The sequence below is a fragment of the Cucurbita moschata genome, unplaced genomic scaffold (assembly GCF_002738365.1).
Source record: "Cucurbita moschata cultivar Rifu unplaced genomic scaffold, Cmos_1.0 Cmo_Scf00019, whole genome shotgun sequence".
Classification (NCBI taxonomy): domain Eukaryota; kingdom Viridiplantae; phylum Streptophyta; class Magnoliopsida; order Cucurbitales; family Cucurbitaceae; genus Cucurbita; species Cucurbita moschata.
The window spans coordinates 1,062,374-1,082,803 of NW_019268535.1; the positions used below are offsets into that span (position 1 = coordinate 1,062,374).

Consider the following 20,430-nt stretch of genomic DNA (forward strand, 5'->3'; position numbering starts at 1 on the left):
TTTTTTTTTTTTTTTTTTTTTTTTTTTTTTTTTTTTTTTTTTTTTTTTTTTTTTTTTTTTTTTCTTCTTAAATTGGAGAGTACTATTAAAAAAAATAATAAATGTATTAATTTATATTAAAGCAAGTTCTCTGTGAAAGAGAATTTAATTTTGAGAGGATTCAGCATGATAATTTCGGCGTCGATCAGCGAGAGGGATTCAGCATGATAATTTCGGCGTCGATCATGGATAGATTTGAGTATCGATCATTCCGAGATTTGAGTTGTTAATCGATCATTCCGGCGGCGTATGGATAGGTTGGAGTCATCCTCTCCAATCGAAACTGTTCATAAAATCAGTAAAATCGTGATTTTCTCCGAATATCTGTTTATAATTTTTTTTGAGTGATTTCTCTAACTACCTGTTTATAAAATCAGAACCAAATCTTTGGATTTCTCTTCTCCCAACTTAATCGCGTAGTCGGTTTCAGTATTCTTTGTATTTATATTCGTCGTTGTTTCTCCTTCAGCTCTCATCTTCTTCTCGACTATCGTTCTCTTCTGAAGCCATGGAGTCTATTCTTGTGATTAAGGTTGGAATTCTCGTCTTTGTATAGTTTCATTTTTCGTTGTGTTTTGCCTTCATGTTTATTATTAAGGGCAAACGATTTTCCACTGGTTTTTTGTTTGTTCGTGATCACTATGAGTTTCTGCTTCCTGTGTGCTACAAAATTGTTCACAATCGATTCATTAGTTGGATTATGTTATTACTTTTACCTTTTTAATTCTGTGTTTTATGACAAAACTAAGGAAACTATGTGCTATGGCTTGACTCTATAGTCCTATTTACGATAGGAGTAGTTGACAATTGAATCCAACTTTGCCAATTATTTTCATTTTTGTATCTAGTGCTGAAAAAAAAAAAGGCCCAAATCCAAGTTGTTCAAGAATATGGAAAGAATTAGGCGAAGAGGGACGTAATGAATGAGATTTTTGGAATTATTGGAATTAGCTAAGCAATTTATTTGAACAAATATAGAAACCGAATAGATGGTTTTATGTCTATTACATGTTCTTCCTCTCGAGTTGAGACCGATCATTCAGATAGATCGGGGTAAACTAATGAGCTCAGATATTAATGAACTCTATAGAAGAGTTATCTAATCGGAACTCATTACCTATTTTTCAAGACTTCTTCCCCTGACATATTTTTCACACAGGTTAAATATGGAGTGATGCTAAGGCGTCTCAGTGTTAGAATCCTCGAAAACAATAAGCTGGATCTTGACATCAATGGATTAAGAGCAAAAGTACTTAGTCTCTTCAATTTCTCCTCTGATACTGATTTTACACTGACTTACATTGATGAAGATGGTGATACAGTGACCTTGTTCAATGATGATGATCTACATGACATGATGAGGCAACAGCTGAGGTTTCTGAGAATTGATGTTCATCCTAACCAATCCCATGATAGATCCGATGGAAGCTCAACCACGCCATTGCGTTCGTTTCAAGATATTTGTACTGATATTTCTGAGGTTGTGAAATCTCTGCCAGAGCCCTTACCGGAGATTTGTTCACAGTTGCTCAACATCGCTTCAAAAGCCTTAGTTACTGGCCCTGCACTTGATGAGCTTGTTCAAACCATTCTTCAGTTGAAAGACGCGCACCTGAACTCAGATTCGCAGCCCTCATACGTTCCCGAGACAGTTGTGGCCACTGAGAGTTCTGATGCTCCTCCTGGTTTAGATGCAACTGCTTCAGTTGATCATAATGCCCTTCCTCGTGATCCTATTTGGAAATCAGATACTACTGCCCATTGCAGGAGCTGTTCCTTTGATGCATTTCATGATCCCCTTCGTAGAATGCGTATGAACGGTCCTACGTCGATGCACAATTACCCATATCATTCACCAGCAGCAGGTTATCTGAATGATAATCTTATGAAGGAGAGGCCTATGAGAGGATTACCCATGGTTTCTGGACCAATTAGCCATAGTGGTTACTTCCAAACTATGGGAAAAGTCTTCCCTGGAGGTCCAATGAATTACAGCAGTGGCAGCAGCATTGAATCAATGGGAAGTATGTTCCATAAAGGTATTATTTGTGATGGCTGTGGAGCTCATCCAATCACCGGTCCACGGTTCAAGTCCCAAGTGTAAGAATAGAACACAAACTCATCCCCCAACTAATCTACTTTTTGCCCCCATTGTTGTCTTGTGTTCTTATTTACCAACTTGTTTGCACTTTCTCTACAGGAAAGATAATTTTGATCTATGTAGCATCTGCTTTGCTAAAGTGAGCAATGTGGCTGAATACGTTAGGATCGATCGTCCCGTCTCTTGTCAGTATCCAAGAATGAAAGCATTCAATCCTGTTCTTATGCAGCAGCAGCAGCATCCATTTCCTGGCCCCCGAACAATCGATACACTGAAAAGTTCTGGAAAGCAGACCAAATTTTTAGCTGATATGGATGATTCTGTGATCGCCCCATCTACGCTGTTTACCAAGAAATGGCAGTTGCATAACCTCGGGAGTTCGAATTGGCCCCGTGGTACACAGCTAGTGTGGGATGAAGGAGACAAGTTAAGTGATTCAACATCATTTGAGATACAGGTAGAAAACGGTGACTGTATATTCTTCTTCTCTTCATTTTCTAAGCTTTTTCTCACATCCTCGTTCATGTTAGGTACCTGCTGGTGGACTTCCTCCGGGACATCAAATTGATATTGAAGTTGACTTTACTTCCCCTCCATTATCTGGTCGGTACCTCTCATACTGGAAGGTAGTATCTCCATCTGGCCAGGAATTCGGGTATCGCGTTTGGCTTCTCATACAGGTATGCTTGTATGCATATCTCAGTTTTTCTAGTTCTGTATATACGCACTTACGTAGACTCAATTTACGTTGTTCGTTCATGAAGGTTGATGCAGCTCTTAAGAGGCCACATTCTGATAATCTCCAAGCTTTGGACTTAAATTTGCCCCCTAAAGTTGTAGACTCAAATGGCCAAGAAGATCTAAACAAGGATTTGGATACTCTACTTTCTGATAAGCTTTTCCCTCCTCGTGATTCCATCCCCATTGCCAAACCAGTAAAACCTTGTCATAATCTGCCTAAAACTGTGATCGAGCAACAACATGATATGATCGACGAGTTGCTAGTTCGCAAGAGTTCTGCTAATGGCCAAGATCTAAACAAGAATTTGGGTACTCTACTTTCTGATAAGTTTTTCCCTCCTCGTGATTCCATCCCCATTGCCAAACCAGTAAAACCCTGTCATAATCTGCCTGAAAATGCAATCGAGCAACAACAGGACGAACAGGAGATCGACAAGTTGCTAGCTAGCAAGATTCCTGCTAATTTGGTCTCTTATCCAACTGTTGATTACCATGGAGTTCGAGCTAGTTCAACAACCAAGGCTCCCTCTGTGTCATACCCTCATATTGATTCTTCTGAACTAATTCCACCTGCTGCAAACCTATCTCCAAGACCATCCCCCATGGCTTCACATTCTCCAGCATTATCTGAAGATATCAGTTTTGATCATCATATCCAAGGACCTCTACTTAAGGCACTCTGTGAAATGGGATTCAAACATATCTATCTGAACAAGGAAGTACTGAAGAGGAATGGGTACAATCTGGAGAAGTCAGTGGATGAACTCTGTGAGATTCCTGAATGGTATCCGATGATTCAGGAGTTGGATAAAATGGTTGGTCGTGAGTCGTTTTAATGAAGTTGCTAATCCTTGATTTCTTGGGTGTTGGTTTATGATGGTGTGGATCTGGTGTTTACAGGGATTCAAGGATAAGGAAATGAACAGAAAACTCCTGATGAAGAACAATGGCAGCTTGAAGCGAGTAGTGATGGAACTTTTGATGAAGAACAATGCTTAGTTGAAGAACAACGCTCTCATAACTATGGATCAGGATGTAAATATGGATGATAAATAAGAGGGGTAGTGATTTTGTTAGGAACAGGATTGTTTTTATGCTTATTTCTATGGTTGTTCTTGGGCCTTTTTCTGTTTTTGTTCATCTTCGTGTCGTAGTTGCTCAGAAATTTGAGCCGTTTTTGTAGCAGAGAAATTATCAAGTAAAAGAAACCTTGAAACCGGCCATAAATTTCTTTGATTACTCGAAATCAAAACGCATTACCTCTCCCAATCACTCGAAATGATAAGAAATCGAACTCATCTGTTCCTCAGGGTCAGCTAGTTCAAATTGAATCTCCCGCCGTCGCCGTCGAGCACCAGCCACCTCTCCAGCCTCTTCGACACCGTCACGATCTCATACGAGTCCCACAGCGACTGCGCGAAGTTCCATCGCAGGTCGCCGCTTCCGCACCGCCTCGTTCTTGAACCGAGATGGATTGTTTCTGCAATTCCGGCGATGGGCGGCGAATTCAGTTGCCGGTTTTGAACTGCCGGTGTGGCTCTGCCAGGCCTGCGCCACCGCCTTGAGGATTTCGAGGTAACGATCGCCGTCTTCAATCTCTGGTTTGTTCTTCATGAATTGAGGAATGGAATGGGCCACGTTCCATCTTGCGTACTTGGACTGTGGACCATAATCAGCCACCATTATTTAACCCAAACAAATAAATACAAAATTGATAACTGGTTCTAATAGAAATTTGTTCTTCGTTATAGCTGTTTTTGTTGCACAAATGACCGCATTTTTTCTTCCATCTTGGAAATGACAAAAGCTTTGTTCTTCATTTATCATCCTCTCTCTCCCGAAACCCTATTGTCTCACGACGTTCTAAACCCAGCTCACGTACCGTTTTAATGAGCGAACAACCCAACCCTTGGAACATACTACAGCCCCAGATGGCTAAGAGCTAACATTGAGGTGTCATTCCCGTTGATGTGAGCTCTTTGAGAAGATTACCCTTCCACTCGTCATTGTCGGATCACTAAGGCTGACTTTTGTCCCTGCTCGACGGGTGGGTTTTGCAGTCAAGCTCCACCCTCGAGAGCCAATCTCCTGGCCCGAGGAAACACCCTTCTAAAGAATGCTCTGTTCCCCTCTCCAACCGATGCGGGATCTCACAATCCACCCTCATTGCAGCTCAACGTCCTCGCTAGCACTCGTTCTTCTCTCCAACCAATGTGAGATCTCATTATCCACCCCCTTCAAAGCCTAGTGAACCTAGCATTCTCGTTGGCACACCGCTCGGTGTCCACCCCTTTTGAGGGTCAACATCCTCGTTGGCATACCACTCAGTGTCCACCTCCTTCGAAGCTCAACGTCCTCATTATCACACCATTGATGTGGGATGTCACATTATTTGTGCATTGCTTGTTCAGCTTAGGGAAGGACCCTGCTAGGAAGTATAGGTTAACAAATATTCTCGTCTTTTTACGCGTTCAAAGGATTGTTGTATTACATGGACCACCAAGGACTGGTAACACCTCTTTATGTAAACCACTGCCTCAAAAACTGTCAAAATTAGATATCTATCGAGGTTTGTTGATGATACCCATTGCTCCAATATTTGTTCCTTGTTATTAACACCTGGCTCTTATTATTCATTAGTTTCATTTTTCATCATATTCAAGAGATAACAGAGGAAGAAGACAAGCTGGTATTTGTTTTGGTCTGTCATACTTACTTTAGAAGGTTATTAATTTCATGCAATTATGTATTTGGCGGTTTGCAGATGAAGTGGAAAGCTTAGCTGCTGCTACAAAGGCTGCTTTGTCTGCTTGATTCCATTAGGTATAACAATTGTATAACAGATCCCACGTTGGTCGGAGAGGAAAATGGAACATTTCTTATAAAGGTGCAGAAACTTCTTTTTAATAGACGCATCTTAAAACCGTGAGACTGACGGTGATACGTAATAGGCTGAAGTGGACAATATCTACTAGTAGTGGAATTGGACGGTTACAAATGGTATCAAAGCCAGACACTAGGCGGTGTGTCAGCAAGGACGCTGAGCCCCCAAGGGGGTGGATTGTGAGATCCCATATCGGTTAGAGAGGGGAACAAAACATTCCTTATAAGAGGGTGGAAACCTCTTCCTAGAATACGGCCAAAATGGACAATATCTGCGAGGGGTGGGCTTGGACTTTTACAAATGGTATCAGAGCCAGACACTTAGTGGTGTGCCAGTGAGTACGTTGGGCTCCCAAGGGGGTGGATTGTGAGATCCCATATTGGTCGGAGAGGGGAATAAAGCATTTCTTATAAGGGTGTGGAAACCTCTTCCTAACAGACATGTTTTAAAACCGTGAGGCTGACGGCGATACATAATGACGGCGATACATAATGGGCCGTAGCGGACAATATCTACTAGTGGTGGGATTGGACAGTTACAAATGATATCAGAGCTAGACACCGAGGGGTGTGCCAGTGAGTACATTGGGCCTCTAAGGAGGGTGGATTGTGAGATCCACATCGATTGGAGAGGAGAATGAAACATTTCTTATAAAAGTGTATAGAAACCTCTCCCTAATTTTAAACCCGCGAGGCAGACGATGATACGTAACAGGTCAAAACAGACAATATCTAGTGGTACTGGGATTGGATTGTTACAAATGGTATCAAAGCTAGACACCGGACAGTGTACCAGCTAGGAGAATGAAACATTTCTTGTAAACGTGTAGAAACCTTTCCCTAATAAATGTGTTTTAAAACCGTGCGGCTGACGACGATACGTAACGAGGTGAAGCATACAATCTTAATCTTTCAATTCCCCACTCTTTTTCTTTTCTGACTTCCTATTGCCATTTTCTCCTTTGTAGGTTGGTCCACCAACTGTGCAAGCTGGTTTTCAAATTCTAAGGTCCTGCTTGCAAGAGCTTATATGTGCTGACATTTTGACAATTGCTGAGGTCCATACACATCTAATAATTGCACCTTTACCATTTTTGTTTTGGTTGCCTTGGATCCTTGTTGAACTAGAGTACATACACACTCATCATTCTCCCCATTTCTAAAATTCTTAGGGTCGTGACCGTGCTGGTGTAACAGCCCAAGCCCACCGCTAGTAGATATTGTCTTCCTTGATCTTTTTCTTTCGAGTTTCCTCTCAAGGTTTTTAAAACGCGTCTTCTAAGGAGAGGTTTCCACACCCTTATAAGGAATGTTTTGTTCCCCTCTCCAACTGATATGTGATCTCACAATCCCACCTCCCTTGAGGGCCTAGTATCTTCACTGGCACACCGCTCGGTGTATTGACTCTGATTCCATTTGTAACCACCCAAATCCACCGCTAGCAGATACTGTCCGTTTTGACCCGTTATGTATCATCGTCAGACTCACGGTTTTAGAATGCGTCTATTAGGAAGAGGCTTCTACACCCTTATAAGGAATGTTTGTTTCCCTCTCCGACCGATATGAGATCTCACAATCCACCCTTCTTGGGAGGCTAGTGTCCTAGCACACCATTCGCTGTCTGGCTCTGATACCATTTATAACAGCCCAAGCCCACCGCTAGCATATAGTGTTCGTTTTGGCCCGTTACGTATCGCCATCAACCTCACGGTTTTAAAACGTATTAGTTAGGAAGAGGTTTTCACATCCTTATAAAGAATGCGTTGTTCCCCTCTCAAACCAATATGGGATCTCACAATCCACCCTTCCTTGGGGGCTCAGTGTCCCCACTAGCACACCACTCGACATCTAGCTCTGATACCATTTGTAACAGCTCAAACCCACTGCTAGCAGATATTGTCCGTTTTAGCCCGTTACATATTACCTTCAACCTCACGGTTTTAAAACACATCTACTAGGAAGAGGTTTCCACAGCCTTGTAAAGAATGTTGTGTTCCCCTCCCCAACTCATATGGGATCTCATAATCCCCCATTGGGGGCTCAGTGTTCTCACTAGCACACCTCTCAGTGTCTGGCTCTGATACCATTTGTAACAGCTCAAACCCACGGCTAACAGATATTGTCTGCTTTGGCTCGTTACGTATCGCCATCAGCCTCACAGTTTTAAAAGCGTCTGTTAGGAAGAGGTTTCCCCACCCTTATAAGGAATACTTCATTCCCCTCTCCCATCGATATAAGATCTCACAATTCTTTAGCGGTTTTAGGCTTAAACGAGAGTGCTCAAGACAGGAAGAGAGTTAATATCAGCTATCCATTACAAATAACGTTAACGGGGCTCCTTTGAAACTGATGCAGATTCCCCTGTTGTCTTCTAGCATTCCCACTGTCTCAATAACTCAAACCCCCACGAAATCAGCTTCTAATATGGACAAAGAAACATATGAAAATGATATCATTAAACCTTTGTCCATGTTTTAAAGCATAGGTTACTATCTATGATCAGTTAAATACATAGAACATTAGCAGCTAACTTGCAAGAAAAAAAGCAGAAAAGAGTCGGCCTACATGCCAGAACATGTGAAAGGAGAGCCCTACAAACATTGGCACAACCGACCAAAAGGGCAAAGAAAGAGGACCAAAACATTTAAACTCCATAGATAAAGACCCTTTTTTGAAGGGTCATCTTTAACAGAAACCCCAGCTTTGAGGCATCATGCTTTGCCTGTGAAAACGTGCCCTTCCACTGTGCACTAAAGGGAAACATGCATGCGGGAATATAAAGATCTCAGAGCCTCCACTCTGTGCTTCTTCCCATGGCAGCTTCATATAATATCAACGCTTCTGGTTCTCTCCTTCTTAGAGCATGGCTGCAACATCACCGTTAACAAATATTGTCCGTTTTGGCTCGGCGACGAAGGCAATGCCCTTGTTCATTGCTGCTATGGAGAATTCAAACAGGGTTTTCTTGCAGTCTTTTGAAATGGGTAGCTGTGTTTTTGAGGTTGGAAAGCTTAGACGATGTTCTTGTAAGCTAAGTGTTATAAGCTAGTAGGAAGAGGATCTCATCCTTTGCAAGGGGAATCCAGCATCCTGGTCCGATTCAATCTATATATATATAGATATATATATATATATATAGCTATGTGATTTGCAAGTGTTCTTTCTTTTATATCAGATATATATCTTACTGTATTGAGTGTAATTTCTCTGCATCTGCAGCTGATTGATGTAATAAAAGTTTCTTCTTGTTCTTAATCCAATAGGGTTCGATCGATTAAAGCTTATATTCTCGATCAAAAGGTTAGTCGTTTGAACCGTTCGTGATTTGAATATTTGTTTATCTTCACCCGACTCTTTAACCCCATGGTTCAGTTGAGCTTCGGAGAATTCCACATGAAGGGAATTTATGTCAATAGTTGCTCAAAATGATTGTTCGGGATCGAGGTAGAAGTCGAGCTTAGAGACAGGTGAGTTTAACACATGTTTTGGGCGTGTGTTTAAGGCTTTCTCCTTTATTGAGTTTGATAAGCAAGAATTTGAGCCTCTGACCTACACGAAATGTGTAGATATGTTAACCGTTGATGGTTGTATTGGTACTCGAAGTTCTCGTCGACCGATCAAAGCTTATACTCTCGACCAAAAGGTTAGAAGTTTGAACCCCTTTCTTAGTTTAGTGCTAGTTCTTAGTGATTTTGACGGAACAATCCGATCAAGCTAAAAGGAGTCTCATTTGAAGCTAGTTTTGTTTTTTCTCTCTTTCATGACGTCTAGAGGTAGACTCGGGCCGAGTTTCGAAACACCACACGAATATGATACGATGAAAAATCCTTAACATGGCAATCCGCCACAACATGAATAACTAAGAAGGCTAGCCCTTGTAACGGTTCATGTCTACTGCTCAAGACTTTAAAACGTGTCTGATAGGGAAATGTTTCCACACCCTTATAAAGTATGTTTCGTTCTCCTCCCCAACCAATGTGGTATTGTGAGATCTTAGTCGTATTTCATCGACTAAGAGATTAGATGTTCGAATGTTCATACCGACACGTTGAACATGTTCGTGTTTATAGCTCGTAATGAAACTCAACCATGTATGTAACTGGATCCGATCAGGTACCTGCAAGTTTGATATCTGAAAAAGAAGTCCCATAATTTGACTGTAGAAGCTCAGGCTATTCAGAGAGATGATCAGCTGAGAGACAAGGTGTGTGAGGTTACAAAACAAAACATAGTTCTTTTGTCTGAAACCATTGACCAATCTCACCCTGTTTAAGAAAAGTCTGTCTCATGAACAGTTCAAGTGGGGGTACTTTACAAACTACAGGCACTGTGGCTACAGTTTAATGATACTTTTCATGGGTACGTGGCAATACTTAAAAAGACAAGAATATTTACGAGTAAAATTATAAGTTTAGTCCGTTTACTTGTAGTATTCCGAGATCCCACATCGGTTGAAGAGAGAAACGAAATATTCCTTATAAGAGTGAAAATCTCTCCCTTATAGACTTATTTTAAAACTGTGAGGTTGACGGCGATACGTAACGGGCCAAAGTAGAAAATATATGTTAGCGGTAGGCTTTGGTTGTTATAAATGGTATTAGAGCCAGTCACCGGACGGTGCGAGCCACTAGTCAGAGTAGGGTTATACTCTCTCCATAGTAGACGCGTTTTAAAATTGTAAGGTTGACATTATACATAACGGGCCAAAAGGGACAATATCTGCTAGCGGTGAGCTTGGGTTGTTACAAATGATATCAGAGCCAATTACTAGACGGTGCGAGGCACTGGTCAGAATAGAGCTAGACCCTCTCCATAGTAGATGTGTTTTAAAACGGTAAGACTGACGACAATACGTAATGGACCAAAGTGGACAATATCTGCTACTGGTGGGTTTGGGCTGTTATAAATGGTATCATAGCTAGTCACCAGACGATGCGAGGTGCTGGTCAGAGTAGGGCTCGACTCTCTCCATAATAGATGCGTTTTAAAACTATAAGGCTGACGGTGATACGTAACGGGCCAAAGCGAATAATATCTACTAGTGGTGGGCTTAAGCTGTTATAAATGGTATCAGAGCCAGTCACCGGACGGTGCGAGGCACTGATTGGAGTAGGGCTAGACCCTGTCCATAGTAGACGCATTTTAAAACCGTCAATATATAATGAGCTAAAGCGGACAATATTTGCTAACAGTAGGTTTTGGCTGTTACAAATGGTATCGGAGCTAGTTACCGGACGATACGAGGCACTAACCAAAGTAGGGCTAGATCTTCTCCATAGTAAATGAAAACCGTAAGATTGACGGCGATCCATAACGTACCAAAGTAGATACTATCTACTAGAAATGGGTTTGGACAGTCGAACAGAACATACAAGAGCTCATCTTTTCAGCCATAAAAGATCCCAAAAATTTCCCTTTTCATTAACTTAATCATGGCAACGTTAGACAACACAAAGGGCAGATTTGAGACAAGTTTAGGGAGACTAAATGGAAGGTCATTGTCACTTTTTAAGTCCACTAAGAGCAGTCTGTCCAATAAGAAGTTGACACATGGCCCATGAGTTTCTTGACAGCTCCCATATTCTTTTCTGTTCATGTGTGGATCTCAAGACAAGAAATTTCGCTGTCTTTCTTTCATTCAGACAGTAAAATGTTTGGTTCTTATGTTATTATTAAATATTAAAGTTTGTGAATATACTAATTGCAGATCAAAGTGAAAAATGTAACCTTTATTGGTCTATGTAAAGGTCTCTTCCAATGGCTTCTGCTGCAAACTGACAGAATATGTTTAAAAAAAGTAGCTAACAAATCAAACAAACTTATCGGGGAGCGTTTATGAGTTTAGTTCTTTTGAAACTTAAATGGTTATCGAACGGGATATTAACCCAGCTGAAGTCGTGCTAAGGATCTCAAACGAATTTGTTTGCTCCTTGCCCTGGTCTCGGTGTCGAGGGGCAAAGCATTCTTGTCGTATTATTCACGACGATTCTCGGCAACAGATATCTCGACTCTTGCATTGATGAAGAATGTAGTGAAATGCGATACTTGGTGTGAATTGTAGGATCCCTTGAATCGGCTCATAGTTTTAGAACATGCAGACATGCCTGATTAGACTCTTTAAGCCATGGTTCAGTTGAGCTTCAATGCTTGAAGCATTCCACGTGATTGTTAATAGTTGTTATTAGATTGCATGGATTGCATGCATTCGTTATAAATGATTGTTCGGGATCGGGGTAGAAGTCGGGCTAAGGAATAGATGAGTTAAACACATGTTTTGGGCAGGTGTTTAAGGCTTTCTCCTTTAAATTCATTGAGTACAACAAACGTGAAAGCAAGAAATTGAGCCTCTAACCTACACGAAATGCGTAGATATGTTAGTAGTGCTCGTTTTTTTCCAATAAGAACATTTCATGTCAAATTCAACAGATTAACGTTCAATTCGTTCATTGATGAGCACATTGAACTATCCACGTAGCTGAGAGTTCTAATAGTCCAAACATAACGATGCAATTTTCACGAACGCGTTATACGACAGAGCTAATAGTTCGAAGTTCCCAGAACATATCATTTATCCATTTCCGAAGAACACCCAAGAACACAACGGAGAAAGCTTTGATTTTTCAAACATTATCATATGGGACGAACAAAAATGCATACACATGGAATAAGACAAACAGAATCTCCCACTTTTATTTTTGTGAGTCAGCAATGAAAACAATATTTGATTTTTGAAGTGAGAATGACCCACCAAAGTGTGTCGTTTTTGGCTGTGAGATGAGATCCCCCCATGGCTGAAAGCCAATCAATGCATAAATACGAAATCATAATGATGAGGTTCCACGTTAGTTGGAGAGGAAACGGAAACCTCTCCTTAACATACGTGTTTTAAAATCGTAAGATTGACGGCGATGAGTAATGGGCTAAAATAGACAAATATCTGTTAGCGGTGGGCTTGGGCTGTTCCAAATGGTGTCAAAGTCAGACACCGGATGGTGTACTAGCGAAGATGCTAGGCCACCAAGGAGGGTGGATTGTAAGATCCCACATCAGTTGAAAAAAGAAATGAAACATTCCTTATAACGGTGCGAAAATCTATCTCAAAGCTAAAAAAATGATCGATCTTTAACGATTAATTAACGAGGGAAAAGGGTGAAACTTTGGTAAAGCCCACTTGTCATTCAATAGATAAGTAGCTTTTGTGTGTCAGAAAGCTTTCGCCTTATGGAAAAAATTGGGTGAGTATATGAAGAAGGAGACACCGCGCCACACAAATCATCCACCAGGCCCAAGCTGTTGACAAGGATACTCATTTTTCCTTGCTGCTGCGCTCTTTCTATCTTCTTCCCAAAGCCATTGATACCCATTTGTTCAAGCCGAGTAGCTATGGAGTTCAATTTTTGGGCCTCAAGGGTTCATCAAGCCGCCATGCTTCATTCTGGTATTGTCTTTTCAACTTTTTGAGTGATTTTCTCATCTGGGTTTCTTCATTTTGCTTTCATTTTAAGCTCTATTGGGTTTTCTAGTCTTGATTTAGCAAGCAAATTGAAGATCTGGGGGAGATTGTGGCATTCTGAGTTCTGGTTTTGCTTTTTATATGAATTTCATGGCTTGTATGATGATGTTTTGAATAGGTAACCATATAATTCTGGATGATTCGGATGGAGAAGATGATTCAGGAGCTTACTTTTCATGCCCTTACTGTTATGTTGATATCGAATTTCCAGTACTCTGCAGCCATTTGCAAGAACAGCACTGCTTTGACTTCAGAAATGCAGTAATTACATGCTTTCAATACCCCTTTTTTCTTTTCTTCATTCAATCATTACTTCTTGTAGCGTATGAGTAATTGCTTATGAACAGATAATATTGTGCGTGCTCATGTGTAACTTCCTAAACCCAAACCCACCGCTAGTAGATATTGTCCTCTCTGGGATTTCCTTCACGGTTTTAAAACGCGTCGACTAGGGTGAGGCTTTCACACTCTTATAGGGATCTTCAATCGGTTGGAAAGGAGAACGAAGCATTCTTATAGTAGTGTGAAAATCTCTCTAGACGCGTTTTAAAATCTTGAGGGGAATCCCTGAAGGGAACATCCAAAAAGGACGGTATTTGCTAGCGGTGTGTCAGCGAAGAGGCTTCCAAGGGAGGTGGAATGTGAGATCCCACATCGATTGGAGAGGAGAACGAAGCATTCCTTATAAGAGTGTGGAAACTTCTCCCTATCATACGTGTTTTAAAACCTTGAGGGGAAGCCTAAAGAGGACAATATCTATTACCGGTGGGCTTAGACTGTTACGTTATGCATAATGAAACGATGTACTTGAATGAATATGAAAAATTTTGACATTCATGAGAATCTCTAAAGCTAAAGCAAGAATGATATAAAGTGGAAGTTAGATTCATTAAGGGGCTACTTTGACATTGGTTTCTCTCAGGTTTGTCCCCTATGTGCAGCCAGTCTGGGGAAAGATGCACTTGGCCATTTTATAGCTCATCATTCAAGCTCCATAAAGGTATTATCTGCTGTTCAACTCATTGCTTCCATGGCTGTAACTATGAGGATTTGCTTAGAACATAATATTACCATCTTAGCAGAGAAGGAGAAGACCAGAGAGATCTGTCTCTTCTGCATTTAATTCCAAGAAGCTGACAAGAAAGAGCAGGGGGAGTAAAAATGGATCTGCACCTGATCCGCTTCTACCGTTTATCTGCAGAATTCCTGTCTCAGACACTGAATCAATTGATCGAGACGACCGTTCTGTAAACGATGCCTTGGTCGCCACTGGTGTCGAAAGGTTAGTAGTTTCACTGGTAACCTTGTCTTCTGCTAAAAATTTAACCTGCAACTTTAATGGATAGGTTTACTGTGATCATTAACTTGGAGGGAAAAAGCCATTTTTCTGGTTGAAGTGTACTTTTTTCAATAGTGGTTTGTAAGGATCCAAGAAAAGTAAAGTAAAAGAAAGAGAACGAGATTCCTGACAAATTTGATGGGACAATTTCCTTCTGATATGAACTTAAGCTAATATATTTGCAACATCTGATGAAACATAGTTCGGTTTCGAATTAAATCTTTTACACGATCAAAAGGCTCGAAACTGGATCGATATTACAGTCTTCTTTAATGCATACCGTATCAATGTTTTGGCGATGTGTAGCTCAGCATATTAATGGGGTATTCTTTTCGATTTGCTTTTCGGGTTGGGCAGTAATAGGTCACAGTTGCTGGAAAGAAACAAGAACAGTGAAGAGTTGAATCAGAGAGCAGCTTTTGTACAACAATTGATCACATCAACCATTTTCTAGGTCTTTTCCCATCGCCTGTTGATATTCATCACTCACTAATCAGCTGCCGGGGAAGCTGTATCCATCTGCATAGTGTTCTTCCACTGGTGCTTCATTTTGATAGGAAATATTTCAGATATCAGTTAAGCCAGAACAAGTTTGTGTTCAACTGTCGCTTCATACAATGTGGTAAAAGCTGCTGTTTTACATATACATATATATATATATATATATATATATATATATAGATCTATCATAGTGAACTTGGTAGAAAACTCGATCTTCTTTAACTATTAACTGTTTTCTAAATTTAGATCTCATAAAGCCATGGAAATCTTAGCCCTTTAGCTAGTAAAGTAGCTGAGAAATTTGGGAATGTATATATATCAATAAGGTAGACAGACAAGCTATACGTTTACTTTTGAAACGTTCTTTTGTTTAAAAGACGACTGAATCCTAGAAAGAACTGTTCTTGAGCATCACAACATCAGAGTAGCAAATCAAGTAATTTGGCAGTTCAAATATGGAGAATGTGGAAGAACCCACAAACATACTCATTCATCACACATTTAACAAGCTTGAACGAGCGTCCAAAAGAATAGCTGAAATTCTTTCGGATAGAGTTTTGTATAGACAATACACTTATGATTGATATTCATTTTTGCTTGCTGCTACTTGTCGATATAAGTTGATCGATACTATTTATATCATGGTATAGTATAAAATGAGTATTAAACTTTAATGTGTTCAACAAAAATTTCAACATTTGTGTATCACCATCAGACCACATAACAAAACAATGTCACAGCTAAGAACATTGGCGACAGATCATTGTGCATTATGTGCACAAATGACTTGATGAGAGATGTCTGATACATACCAAGAGTGATGCTTGTGTCAATTAATGGCTTGAAAATTCATTGTTTAGCTTCCCCATAACATGTTTCAGCATCATGCTTCATAACTGGATCAACTTGACTAGAAAATTCAGCCTCAAACTTCCAAAGATATGAAAAGGCTAATTTGAAGATTAGAAACTAAATATTCACTAAACAAGAATGTGTAAATTGGTTTACATTCGGAGAGAAAGGAGGTACCATTATACTCAACACACCAATGCTTAAGCTTACATATCAGAATGCTTAAGCTTGCATATCTTCAAAACTTTCTGATGGGTCTCAGGTGTAAGTTCAGCCAGAAGCTCTGAAATGGCTAATTTCTGTTTGGTTTTCAGTTCATCTAATTCTTCTTTTTGCTGTGTCAACAAATTTTCGAGTTTTTCGGTCATTATCTCGATGCCAATTGATTCATCATAATCTGAGGGATGTGCCTCAGAGCTAGCATGAATATCTGTAGTTAATATACTCTCATCCTGCCCATCATTAGCAGCATCTTCAGACAAAAGCTCATTTTCTAGTCCCATGATTATGGCTGCATGATCTATGTTATCCTCATGCATGTGGCTACTAGAGGATTCAACATTCTGTTCTGAGGCAAAAGACAAGTTTGAAGGACCTGGCTTAACGGGAGAGCACCCACCCACTCCCTTCGGCGAGTCGGACCAATACTTGCGACCTGAAGGCAGGACCTCTAATGCAAGGTTACCAGATTCTATAGATAAGGGAGAGGCAGCAGTTCTTGAATCAGATGGAGAGCTATCAGAAATGACAACGTCTGCTCCTACATTATCTACAGGATACTCAACTGATGTCCAATCTGGAATATACGACCGAATTTCGGATTCGATCATTTCAGAAATCGTAGAGACATCTTGATCTGAAAGATCCAACTCCTCAACCATTTCACTAGCAACAGAAATTGATGTGTCGGCTTCAATATCAAATGGGAAATGGATATTGCGAAAATTACCTAAAATTATTAAAGAAGTTAATGAAATATTCAAAAAAAGCTACAAGAACCAGAAGAAACAACAAGAAATATGAATTGTACCCATGGAGTCTGCAATTCTTAGTTTGAGAAATATCTTGTTAACATCTTTTCTTTGACCATGCATGCTGAAGTCTACGCTAGTAGCAGGAGTATCATCTACGCTTGTATCAGTATCAATTTGTTCTCTTTTCTCTTCAATAATGGCCACACGGTAAAAGAACAATATGTTACAATTCCAAAATTTCTATTAAAGAGAAATATATTATTGAACTTTACCTTTATGGTGTATTTTGGGATGTAGATGACGTGATATACTTTCATGTTCTTCATCTGCTAGAAGAAATGGATCTCTTAAAAGATCTTTTGCAGGCAAGCGATCAGAGACATTTGCAATACATTTTTCTATAAATGCTCTAACTCCCCCATCGGTGACCTTTGCCAATGAAGCTGGCTTTATCCCCTGGGAACAAAAGGAAAATAATTATTCCTTCGAAGTCTTTTTAAGGAACCTTTAAAAGGGGTGGTTCATACTAAAATTTAAAGCAAATAAATAAATAAAAAGAAATAAAGTAGAAACTTGCACAAAGTAACGCATGACGTAAAAGATAAATGAAAAAAGATGTATCACGATAAATGTAAGGTTTGATGTAACAGCCCAAGCCCACCGTTAGCAGATATTGTCCTCTTTGAGTTTTTCGTTTTGGGCTTCCCCTCAAAATTAATAAAAACGCGTCTACTAAGGAGAGGTTTCCACGCTCTTATAAAGAATGATTCGTTCCCCTCTCTAACCGATGTGGTATTCCACAATCTACCCCCTTTGGGACCCAGCGTCCTCGCTGGTACACCACTCAGTGTCTAGCTTTGATATCATTTGTAATAGCTCAAGCCCACCGCTAGAAGATATTGTCCTCTTTGGGCTTTCCCTTTTGGGCTTCCCCTCAAGGTTTAGTGTCCGACTCTAATACAATTGTAATAGCTCAAGCCCATCGCTAGCAGATATTGTCCTCATTGGGCTTTCCCTTTTGGGCTTCCCCTCAAGGTTTTTAAAACGCGTCTGCTAGGAAGAGGTGTCTACGCCCTTATAAAAAATGTTTCGTTCCCATCTCCAACCAACGTGGGATCTCACATTTGATAAAAAAAAAAAGAAAAAGATCCAAGCTGAACAATGTACACGATGAAACACAATCCTAGACTCTATATGACATGGTGTTCAAGGCCTAATAAGAACTATAATTCAGCATTATGCATGTTAAAGTCAGCCCCAAAGACATAGACTACTTAAATGCCACCAGAAAGAACAAATTCATTGGATACAAAAAGAAAAAAGGATTCAGAACCCTTACTGATGTGACCTTCTTATAGATTTGAGCAGCGTTTGCACATTCAATATACGGATATTCAAAGGTTACAAGCTCAAGCAAACACATCCCAAAAGCATAAATATCCACAAGTTCATTGTATTCCTCCTCATACAACTCTGGGGCCATAAACTCTGGCGTCCCTGAAATCATTAAATCACAAAAATGGAAACATGTTCTCAACGTTCATATCGAAAACTATAATTCCTTGTTCAAGTTTCGAATCCTCACCAATGACACTGTGAGCCGAACGAGCTTGTTGAAGAATGGCAGCAAGTCCTAAGTCACCAATTTTCACCTCACCTTGGTTGCCATTGACAAAGATATTGTCACATTTCAAATCTCTATGAATAACCGGAGGATCATGACTATGAAGATACAAAAGGCCCTCTAATATCTGCCTAGACCACTTTTTCAGTGCTCTCAAATCAACATGCTTGTGTTTCTTTCTATATCTACATGCATTTAAAACATATGTTAAGTATAGGTTTTAAACAAAAACAGAACTAAAGAGGCCATCCAAGGCACAAGAAGACTCACTGTCGAAGTGTCCCTGAAGTGAATATCTCAGTAATGAAGTTAATGTTTTCATTCTTCGTATCAACCCATGAATTGTAAAATTTGATTATGTTCTTGTGTTTCAATGTCTTGAGCAAATGAACTTCTGAATAAAGTCGCTCCAAATCTTCAGAATTCCGTAATAGATCTGTTACTTTAACCTGATTCCAAGCTACTTCAATTCCTTCCAATTCATCAAAAGCCCGATATCTAAATAAAATATGGATCAAGAACACAAAATTCTCCACAAAATTTCATCCCAAACGATGGCAGATGCACAAGTTTTAGAATCATTATAGAATAGAATCACTACCAGTAACATCAAAACAAAGAAGGATACACTTTCTTGAATGCCCCTTTCCCTAAAATTTCCTTATACTGCAAAACAACGAAAGATTACGAGAAATAGGCCAACATTAAAAAAGTGTAAGGAATAAACCCATCCCGATGAATATTCTAAGAATCTGTGATATCAATGGGCATATGAAGATTTACATGAAAAAGTTCATGGAAGTACAAGTTTAAGAAATTAGAGTACGAAGAAAATGTGTTAACTAGAACGAAAAATCAGCGAAATCAGAGAAGCTTGAAGAAGTATTTACCCGTCCATATCGACCTGTAGGATCAATCTCCACGAACTCAGGATCAGATTCATCTGGGTCTTGATCCAAAGACAAATCCTGAGACATTCTCGTCTCTGGATCAATCACTCAAATAATAATCCAAATTTCTTCACCACTGGAGAAACGGATTCTTAAAAAAATTCAATCCAACTCAACTTCAACCAATCCCAAAAGAATATCCAATGTGGATTTGAACAAAAACCCACAAAGTAAGAACAATATTCCAGATTCGAATAAAACCCAAGAACAAAAATTAAAATTAAAATTAAAAAACAGGGGAGAAATTTTACAGGGAACAACAACGAACAGAGCAAAAAAGAAAGTTTCGTCAAAGAGGAGGCGCTTATTTGGGTTGAGGCCAGGGATCAACGGTGACCGCGACACTAGCCTATTCTATTTCGATTTTTTTTTTTTTTTTTCCAATTCTTTATTTTAAAAAAAAATAGAATTATAATAATCTTCTACAAGATCGAAAATCAATGGCTTGATCTGAATTTTATTTATTTATTTTTAAATAATTGATTTCTTTAATAAAAATAACTCCCAACCCTAATATTTTTAAATTTTTAAATTTTTTATTAATTTAGTTAAAATAATTTAATTATAATTTTAGAAATTTATAAAGTCAATTTATCAAATTTCACCCAAATTGGATCTAAGACTTCTTGAAATATTAAAATTTCTAATATCTATTTAATTTTTTTTAATTGATTCATAATCTAGTGAAAATATTATATTATTTTATTTTATTTTAGTGTAAATATTAAAAGATTCTATTTCTATAATTGGCAAATAGAAAATATAATTATATTTCAAATAAATAATAAAGTAGAATAAATAAATATATTCATATAAAAATAGTCTTTCAACCGGTTCATATTTAAGTAAGTGTCAAGCATTTTGATAGAGCTGACTTGCGATTATGTGGCACTCACTTTCCAGCAACAAATGA

The 20,430-nt window shown here is 39.3% G+C and overlaps 3 protein-coding genes across 3 annotated transcripts; 2 read left to right on the forward strand and 1 right to left on the reverse strand.

The window, feature by feature from the left end:
- Positions 1–249: 249 nt before the first annotated feature.
- On the forward strand, positions 250–4,099 carry LOC111456758 (protein NBR1 homolog). The gene is made up of 7 exons (XM_023098748.1): positions 250–296; positions 509–571; positions 1,199–2,139; positions 2,240–2,597; positions 2,671–2,820; positions 2,905–3,696; positions 3,782–4,099. Exons 2-7 carry the CDS (start codon positions 548–550, stop codon positions 3,878–3,880), a joined length of 2,364 nt encoding a protein of 787 aa, XP_022954516.1. The 5' UTR covers positions 250–296; positions 509–547; the 3' UTR covers positions 3,881–4,099.
- Positions 4,100–12,961: 8,862 nt separating this feature from the next.
- Positions 12,962–15,508, forward strand: LOC111456760 (protein DEHYDRATION-INDUCED 19 homolog 5-like). The gene is made up of 5 exons (XM_023098750.1): positions 12,962–13,202; positions 13,396–13,538; positions 14,200–14,277; positions 14,360–14,559; positions 14,974–15,508. Exons 1-5 carry the CDS (start codon positions 13,148–13,150, stop codon positions 15,068–15,070), a joined length of 573 nt encoding a protein of 190 aa, XP_022954518.1. The 5' UTR covers positions 12,962–13,147; the 3' UTR covers positions 15,071–15,508.
- A 549-nt stretch (positions 15,509–16,057) lies between these two features.
- LOC111456759 (probable serine/threonine-protein kinase WNK3) lies at positions 16,058–19,845 on the reverse strand. Its single transcript, XM_023098749.1, has 8 exons — positions 19,458–19,845; positions 19,196–19,233; positions 18,838–19,065; positions 18,529–18,752; positions 18,283–18,440; positions 17,216–17,399; positions 17,000–17,131; positions 16,058–16,918 (listed from the first exon to the last, which is right to left on the reverse strand). The coding sequence occupies exons 1-8, from the start codon at positions 19,542–19,544 to the stop codon at positions 16,176–16,178; spliced, it is 1,794 nt and encodes a 597-aa protein (XP_022954517.1). The 5' UTR covers positions 19,545–19,845; the 3' UTR covers positions 16,058–16,175.
- Positions 19,846–20,430: the final 585 nt, after the last annotated feature.

What these genes read in the sequence shown, in the direction of transcription:
- LOC111456758 (XM_023098748.1), top strand. Translation starts at nt 548, where the DNA reads ATGGAGTCTATTCTTGTGATTAAG. An exon ending in GCGTTTGGCTTCTCATACAG is followed by an intron (nt 2,821 to 2,904) that starts GTATGCTTGTAT and finishes TCGTTCATGAAG; the next exon opens with GTTGATGCAGCTCTTAAGAG. An exon ending in TTCAGGAGTTGGATAAAATG is followed by an intron (nt 3,697 to 3,781) that starts GTTGGTCGTGAG and finishes TGGTGTTTACAG; the next exon opens with GGATTCAAGGATAAGGAAAT.
- LOC111456760 (XM_023098750.1), top strand. Translation starts at nt 13,148, where the DNA reads ATGGAGTTCAATTTTTGGGCCTCAAGGGTTCATCAAGCCGCCATGCTT. An exon ending in ATCATTCAAGCTCCATAAAG is followed by an intron (nt 14,278 to 14,359) that starts GTATTATCTGCT and finishes CCATCTTAGCAG; the next exon opens with AGAAGGAGAAGACCAGAGAG. An exon ending in GTCGCCACTGGTGTCGAAAG is followed by an intron (nt 14,560 to 14,973) that starts GTTAGTAGTTTC and finishes CGGGTTGGGCAG; the next exon opens with TAATAGGTCACAGTTGCTGG.
- LOC111456759 (XM_023098749.1), bottom strand. Translation starts at nt 19,544, where the DNA reads ATGTCTCAGGATTTGTCTTTGGATCAAGACCCAGATGAATCTGATCCT. An exon ending in AAAGGGGCATTCAAGAAAGT is followed by an intron (nt 19,066 to 19,195) that starts GTATCCTTCTTT and finishes TATTTTATTTAG; the next exon opens with ATATCGGGCTTTTGATGAAT. An exon ending in AAGAATTGCAGACTCCATGG is followed by an intron (nt 16,919 to 16,999) that starts GTACAATTCATA and finishes TAATAATTTTAG; the next exon opens with GTAATTTTCGCAATATCCAT.